At 36.1% G+C, this 7712-nt stretch overlaps 1 protein-coding gene across 2 annotated transcripts in view; it reads left to right on the top strand.

The window, feature by feature from the left end:
* Positions 1-4842, top strand: part of LOC107677439 (junctional adhesion molecule A-like) — a 5814-nt gene extending 972 nt beyond the window's left edge. Inside the window, exons 2-7 of one of the 2 annotated variants that reach the window (XM_016472341.1) lie at positions 1066-1128; positions 1346-1462; positions 1566-1706; positions 1825-2027; positions 3598-3700; positions 4532-4842. In XM_016472341.1, coding sequence (XP_016327827.1) covers positions 1066-1128; positions 1346-1462; positions 1566-1706; positions 1825-2027; positions 3598-3700; positions 4532-4740 — 836 coding nt within the window. In that variant the 3' untranslated portion in view covers positions 4741-4842. Of the gene's footprint in view, positions 1-1065; positions 1129-1345; positions 1463-1565; positions 1707-1824; positions 2028-3597; positions 3701-4497 lie in introns of both variants that reach the window. The other variant, XM_016472342.1, reaches the window with a different exon arrangement.
* The last annotated feature ends 2870 nt before the right edge of the window (positions 4843-7712 follow it).

Here is a 7712-nt window from a genome sequence, read left to right as displayed (position 1 = left end):
ATGAATTGCAGTGAAACTGTTGTACAGTTGAATTTATTTATACCATAGTCCAGTGTTTCCCAGGTGGCATATATATACAAACTCATTCTCTACCAGCAGGAGGCGCTGTTTGAGTGGTAGAGATCAAGGTTTCCTGGTAAAGGCTGTACACAAAGCAGCGCTCCGCTCAAAAAACACTACTTTATCAGACATAACATGCAAGATTACATGAAAATGACATCCAATTTTCTGAAGACAGTTGGTTTCCTTCAGAAATACAGTGATATAAAAACACCCGCACTCAATGTATGGGAAACACTGTAGTCTCATAATTGAAGTGTAAATTCTGCAGATTACATCATTGTCCAGTATTGTACTGTCAGCAATTTATTATAAAAACGTTTTCATAATTGTAACATACATATTTACATACATAATTATTCAGGTGCATGTGTAATAACTTGTGAAAACTTGAGGCTACAGCAGCACTTCTTCTTCGTCGTCTTGTCTGATGCACTCAACCAAGCATTCTAACCCCTCCCCACCCACCAACCATTCGAATTTCCCTAGGCGGGAATTATTTTAATGATATTCTAATGGACCGCTTTGTGACATCACAAAACCCAGAAAACAAACGCTGTAGTCCAAACGAACCGTTGGTTGTAGTTCTTGAAAAGGGATTTTTTAAAAACGAAATATCTCCCTTTGGAGTGGACTTTGAGATTTGTAAGTTTGAAGATCTTTTTTATGCCCAAACATACACACTACACATTGACTACAATTCAAAAAGTGAAAAAGTATAACAGGACCCCTTTAATGTTGAAATATTAATTTGCATTGTTTCAGGAATTATATATTTTTTCTGAGTCTGTTTAACAGGATTCCAACATGTTGCTTTTGCTAGATTCTTCTTTTCGTGATGTTTCTATTAAATAGAAAAATAAGTGGTTGGCCTAGATGAAGATAAAGTCTAAACATCATTCCAGTCTGGATATGACTGTTAATGTGATTTGTAATGCATGTAATGTATTTCAACGATTTCTTTCATACTGATTAAGGTTTGAATCCCTCTCTTTCTGTATACAGGCCTGCATGCCGATTTTACGGTTGTTGTTGTTAGTCCCTCAGTAAAAGTGAAAGAGAATGAGGGTAAGTTTTATTTTCTTTTTTCTGTTTATACTTGTCTTTCAGTTACAGCCTAATTGTTTCTGTGTGGCAGTAATCAGCTAAATTAAAAAAAATTGAAAATTTTATATGTCTGTATAGGTTTTGCACTCGAGAATAGAGAATAGCTGTTTTGGATGATTCAAGGACTCAGTTTTTGATGTGAAAAACAATTATGCACAAAGTATTACATTTTTTTCAGGAGTTGATTTGAAATGTTCCTACACCGCTGACTTTGGTGCAACACCCAGAATAGAATGGAAGTTTAAGGATCTCAAGGGCTATCAGTTTTTTATCTACTTTGCTGGAATGATAACTGGTATGGATAAAAACTGTTGTCATCCAGTGTCATCACTGTAACCTGTAATTGAAATGAACATAAAGAAAAGATACAGCATTATGCATCTTATTTCTTTCTGTAGCTGAATATGAAGGCCGTATCACTGTGTATGATGGAGGACTGAGATTTAACAAGGTGACACAAGCAGACAGTGGAGACTATGACTGTGAGGTTTCTGGCAATGGTGGATATAATGAGAAGACCATCAAGCTTACGGTCCTTGGTAAATCTGAGTAGTAAAAAAAACGTATATGAGTCATTTTGCAAAAATTTTGCTTTGATGAAACAATGTAATACACCAAACAGCCTTGTTATTCCCACTGTAATTTCCTCCACTACAGTGCCTCCTTCCAAGCCCGTATCCAGAATTCCTTCATCAGTCACAACAGGAAATAATGTCCGCCTGACCTGCTTTGATGCAGATGGCTCCCCTCCATCCACCTATAGGTGGTACAAAGACAACACTCCCCTCCCTGAAGATCCAACCAAGTTCCCCAATTTTAAGAACCTCACCTACAAGATGAACGTCTTCAATGGTAACCTGGTGAGTGATCATCTACAATACTAGAAAATACATCATACATACATACATACATATATATACAGTGGGTATAGAAAAGAATCACCCCCTTTAAAATAATCACATTTTGTTGCTTTGCAGCCTGAAATGAAGACAGACACAGCTTTTGTTTTATCCAGCTGTATTTACTGTATTTAAAAAAAATAAAAATACAGAATCACTGAGTTGGAAAAAGGATCTCCCCCTTGTGCCAGTATTTTGTTGAACCACCTTTTGCTTTAATTACAGCCTTTAGTCTCTTGGGATATGTCGCTACTAACTTTGCACATCTAGACTTTGCAATATTTGCCCACTCTTCTCTGCAGAACTGCTCAAGTTCAGATAAATTTGATGGTGAGCGTTTGTGGACTGCAGTCTTCAAGTCATTCCACAGATTTTCAATGGGGTTTAAGTCTGGGCTCTGACTAGGCCATGCAAGGACATTATCTTTTTTCTCTTCAACCATTGGGTGGTCAGTTTTGCTGTGTGCTTTGGGTCATTGTCATGTTGGAAGGTAAACCTTCTTCCCATTGGCAACTTTCTGGCAGAGGGCAGCAGATTTTCCTCAAGAATTTGATGATATTTTGCCCCATCCATTTTTCATTCTATCTTGACAAGTGCTTCAGTCCCTGCTGCAGAGAAACACCCCATAACAGGATATTACCACCTCCATGCTTTACTGTAGGAATGCTGTTATTTGGATGGTGAGCTGTATTGGATTAAAGTAACCGTATTGGATTTCGTGTTGTGGCCAAATAATTAATTTTTAGTCTCATCTGCCTCAGAATCTTCAAGGTGCGTTTTGGCAAAGCTCAGTCGTGACTGCATGTGGCCTTTCTTGAGGAGTGGCTTTTTTCTTGCAACCTTCCCATACAAGCCACATTTGTGGAGAATTTGTGATATTGTTGTCACATGCACACGATGACCACTCTTTGTCATAAATTACTGCAACTGCTTCAGAGTTGCTGTAGGCCTCTTGGTGGCCTCTCTGACCAGTTTCCTCCTGCTCTTTCATCCAGTTTGGAGCGACGTCCTGATCCAGGGAGGGTCTGTGTTGTACCAAATATCTTCCACTTCTTAATAACAGACTTCACTGTGCTTCTAGGCATTGATAAATCCTTTGAATTGTTGTTTTTTGTATCCATCTCCTGACTTGTGCCTGTCCACAACTTTATCCTGGAGATCTTTTGACAGCTTTGCCACCCATAGTTGATTGTTTGCTTCATTTGTGCTACCAAGGACTGAAATGCTCCAGGAAAGCTCTTTTCATGCTGAGCTAATCGAAATGACCACAGCTGATCAAGTTAAATGGCTTTGTGTGCCATTGAGAAGGTGATTAGCTATACCTGATGAAAGTCATTTTTAGGAGGGGGTGATCCTTTTTCCATGTTATTTTCACATCAAATGATTGAAACTCAATCGTCAAAACATTCAGTAATTTATATTGCTATAATTTAAATATAATTTTGTGAGTTAGTATAATTCTGGGTTTATACCTTGTCATTGTATTGAGAGATAAATTATATTTGTAAAATTGGTTTCTTTGTGTGATCAGGAGTTCCCGAGCATATCTAAACTGGATACTGGTTCATATTTCTGTGAGGCCAGTAATGGAGAAGGCGCTCCTCAGCGTGGAGATGCAGTGCACATGGAAGTCCGTAAGTTACATTGTTATTGCTTTCAAATAATTACTGCACATTTACACAATAAGTGGCAGTTACAGGACTACCATAGTCGCCAGAGGATGCACTCTCAATTTATTATCAACATATTATCAAATAAAATGTTATTTTTCATACTAGTCAGTTCACTTCAGTTGTCACTGCACTACAGGATTTTACATAGCTACTTCCACATTCTTACATTTGATCAGATCTACCTCCTCAATTTTTTAATACAATGCAAGCAAACAAATATAAATCTTTAGCATATATGGGGCTGGTTGCATAAACATAGCCATTAACCTAAGTATATTTGCATTTTAAAAGAATATAATGCCATAAAATATTTTTTATAAATGAATACATTGTTAAAGATGTTCAAAAACATTTTCTAAACATAGTGCAGGAAGTAAAGAAAGATATTTAAAAGAAACAATACAGCAACAGGAGGACAACTAAACATTATAAATGAAAAGTACAACAGAAAGTTATAGAAGCGTATGGAGAGGAATCACACACGTTTTGGGGAATTCTTGAAGTCAGTGAGAGCAGGCCAGTCCATTAACTCTAACAAAAGAAGAAACATCACTTCCTATTGCCATTATCCCAGTTCTGCTTGGACAATCTTGTGAGTAGAGTGTTGTTTTTCTGACTGTTTATTCTGTTTAGTGTTCTGTAGCCAAGAAAGCTGTTTTAGTTTAACCTCTGATTTAGATAGACATCACTGTTTGGTTTGCCTATAACTCATTACAAAATTACAACAAACTATGTGTTTTAATCTCTCTCTAACATAGATACTTTTGGGCTAACTTTGATTTTGCTATATAGATGATGAGGACAACAGCCAAGCACCAGCTGTGAGTGGCAACTTGAGCACTGAGACCCAGAATGTCCCAAGCAAGATCACCATGAACCACATGCTGGAAAAACAGTATGGTATATTCATGTTGCAAGAGGTGAAACTAAAACTAGAGATACAAAAACTAGAATTAGAAATAACCAAGTTAAAGTTAGAGGTACAAAAACTTGGACAATAACCTTAAAGTCTGTGTAAAGTAATATTAAATGTGTTCGGAGTTTGTCACACCAGAAAAACACACAGAAAAAAATGTGTTATTAACCACCCAGCCAAATTTGAATAAAAAAGCCAATAAAATGTTAACAAAATCTTGAAAAAATAAGCAGTATTCTCTGCTTTCAAACACTGCTGCTGTCTGCGCTGAAACCACGCCCACTTGCAGGAAAGCTGCCATCTCTCTCAACTGTCAAATACCGCTACAATATGAATGGATGCTCCCTCTAGCAGTTTATTTGGATTTACACAGCCATACATGCATTTATGTGACGAAGGTATAGCTATCTAGCAAACTGTAGGCTGTAGTAACTAACAGTAATGACAGTAACCCGCAATTGAGTGGGCGAACCACTAATGCTAATAGAGTGGGGGAACTATGACGCCACTTTGTAGGCCAATCGGCTGTTAGCATCACACTGGTTCTGTCACGGTTATGTTCTGTTCATGGACTTTGAGTTTGTTTTCATTCATCCCACGTGTTCCTTTGACCTACTTTCTGTTTCCCCCTTGATTTTGTTAGATAGGTTCACCTGTGTCTATTTAATTAAGTCATTTAGCCCCTCTCTTGTCTGTGTATTTAAGTTCCTTCCTCAGTTCCTTTGGTTGTCAGTTATTGTTGAATGTTATCCTGTGTGTTAGAACCTATTCATCGTGTGGATTACCATTAAAAGGATTTGTTTATGTGATCTCCGTTATCGTCTTCATCATCTTCCAGCAGTGTGACAGGTTCCTTCGACAAAAAACAATAGGATTTTCCCATAGTTTTTTGGATTATTGTAAAAAATAAGCTCTGTGTTCAACAATAGTTCATGATACTTAGACATTTTGTGACAAAATAATATAACTTTTATGAATTTTGAAGCCTAAATACTAGCGCCAGAACTAAAAAGCTAAACTTAGGATATAAACAAACTACACCACGGTCACTTGCCTTCAACGTCACCACCACCATGCTTCCGACAACTTTTTCAAACTTATTTTTAGAAACATGTTCAAACATGATTTACTCTGTGGATGAATTTTTATCCACGTTACATGAACCTTTTCATATAAAAACTGGTATAAATACAAAACTAGTGCCAAACTAAAACTGAAATGAAACATTAATAATAAATAGTAAGTAGTGAATAAATGAAATAATCATAACTAAAGCACATATGAAAGCACTTATTTCTGTACATTTCGAAATAAGGTGCATTAAAAGTCAATAAATTGGTTAATATGAATGTTTTAATTAAAAACGTGTCTCCACATAGTTTACATTAATAATAAATAGTAAGTAGTGAATAAATGAAATAATCATAACTAAAGCACATATGAAAGCACTTATTTCTGTACATTTCGAAATAAGGTGCATTAAAAGTCAATAAATCCTTGATTAATATGAATATTTTAATTAAAAACTTGTCTCCACCTACTATTCAATAAAATTCTAGTGCATTTAATCTATTAAATAACAGCAGAGTAAGCAGGTTTTTGGATTAACATTTATTTGAGTTAATATAGTACCACATTTCAGCTATCATTTTGTTAGGGTGTTTACACAAAATGATATTTTATCCTTGTTTCTAGAAAATACTCAATCTTTCTGCTTTCTAACAGCTTCATGTGGTCATACACATTTAATTTTAGTGTGGCTGTGCATTATGCATCATAATTATAATTATATATATATATCATAATTATAATTATGCATTCTTAACGTGTACTGTATGCATAAGTAAAGTTTCACTTTCACCGTGACCACGTAAAGCCGGTTAATGTAGTTTTTACATGGAATAATCGTAATATGAGTTTACCTTATGGTACGAACCCAGAGTCTCCGCATCAGTAGTAGTAAACAAGCAATGAAACGAGCATCTTCCATCCGAAGACCTGTGGTTGTATTTCGGGGCAAAGCAAAAAACATTGTCGAACAACAATATAAAATGTGGGAAACTATGAATTATTCTACAATTAACTGTACTAATTATTCTACTATAAACTGATCAACCGTTCGGCGTGAAGACATTTAATGTCCCATTTAGCAATTCGTTAGCAACCATCTTTTTTCAAGAAACGTAACAGTTTAAAAAATCACGAGTGGGTTGTAACTGGTGTTTTATGTCGTAGAATAAAACTTGAAAGTATTTTGAGCTTGTGTTAACCACGGACCTTATTTTAAGGGATTTAATCAAACTCCCATTCAAAAAACCCACTGACTCTGGGACGATGGAACCGGAAGTGCTAAAATGCTAACTCGTTTCCGGGTTTTTGCCTACAAAGTGATGTCATAGCTCCCCCACTCTATGCACTCTAGTAATTAGGTGTGTTCGACTTCAAGTGGCGCTGCACAGACAGATCGGTGTATGACATGAAAGTACCATGAGAGCTGTTATAGTGTTAGGGAAGGTACCATGCTCAGTGGCTCCAGTGCGTCATCGAGGCATGATTTCAGCCCCGCCCAAAAAATCCTGAACACAAAAATGGTGAAAAACTTTAACAATCTAACTCCACAATTCAGTACTACATAGTTCACAGTCTTTGTAACGTGTTTCAGCAATAAATTTGTAACATTTATAATTTGTTTAGAAACAAATCTCTGAATTGCCTTTAAACAGACTTTAAATACCATTCAACATTGCTGCTCCCAAGTCTTTATTTCATGTCATGATTTCAGATGTTTTTAATTTCACTAATTTATGTGTATATATTGTAAGTGATTATCTAGAATATTCTAGTATTTTTAGTACTACGTTCAATATTTTCAAAAATATGCATATGTATGTATAACGTTAAAACTGGTCGTTGTTTCAATTTTCTCTGTCAGTCAGGCATTGTTTTTTTATTAACATTTGTCAGACATAACCAGGGGCGCCGCTAGCAATTTTGGGCCCTATGAAAGAATATGAGGTTGGGCCCCCTACCGCACCAAACATACACTATATTGCCCAA

This window comes from Sinocyclocheilus anshuiensis, unplaced genomic scaffold (assembly GCF_001515605.1).
Source record: "Sinocyclocheilus anshuiensis isolate Anshui unplaced genomic scaffold, SAMN03320099.WGS_v1.1 scaffold668, whole genome shotgun sequence".
Taxonomy (NCBI): Eukaryota; Metazoa; Chordata; class Actinopteri; order Cypriniformes; family Cyprinidae; genus Sinocyclocheilus; species Sinocyclocheilus anshuiensis.
This window is presented reverse-complemented; position numbering and strand designations above follow the sequence as displayed.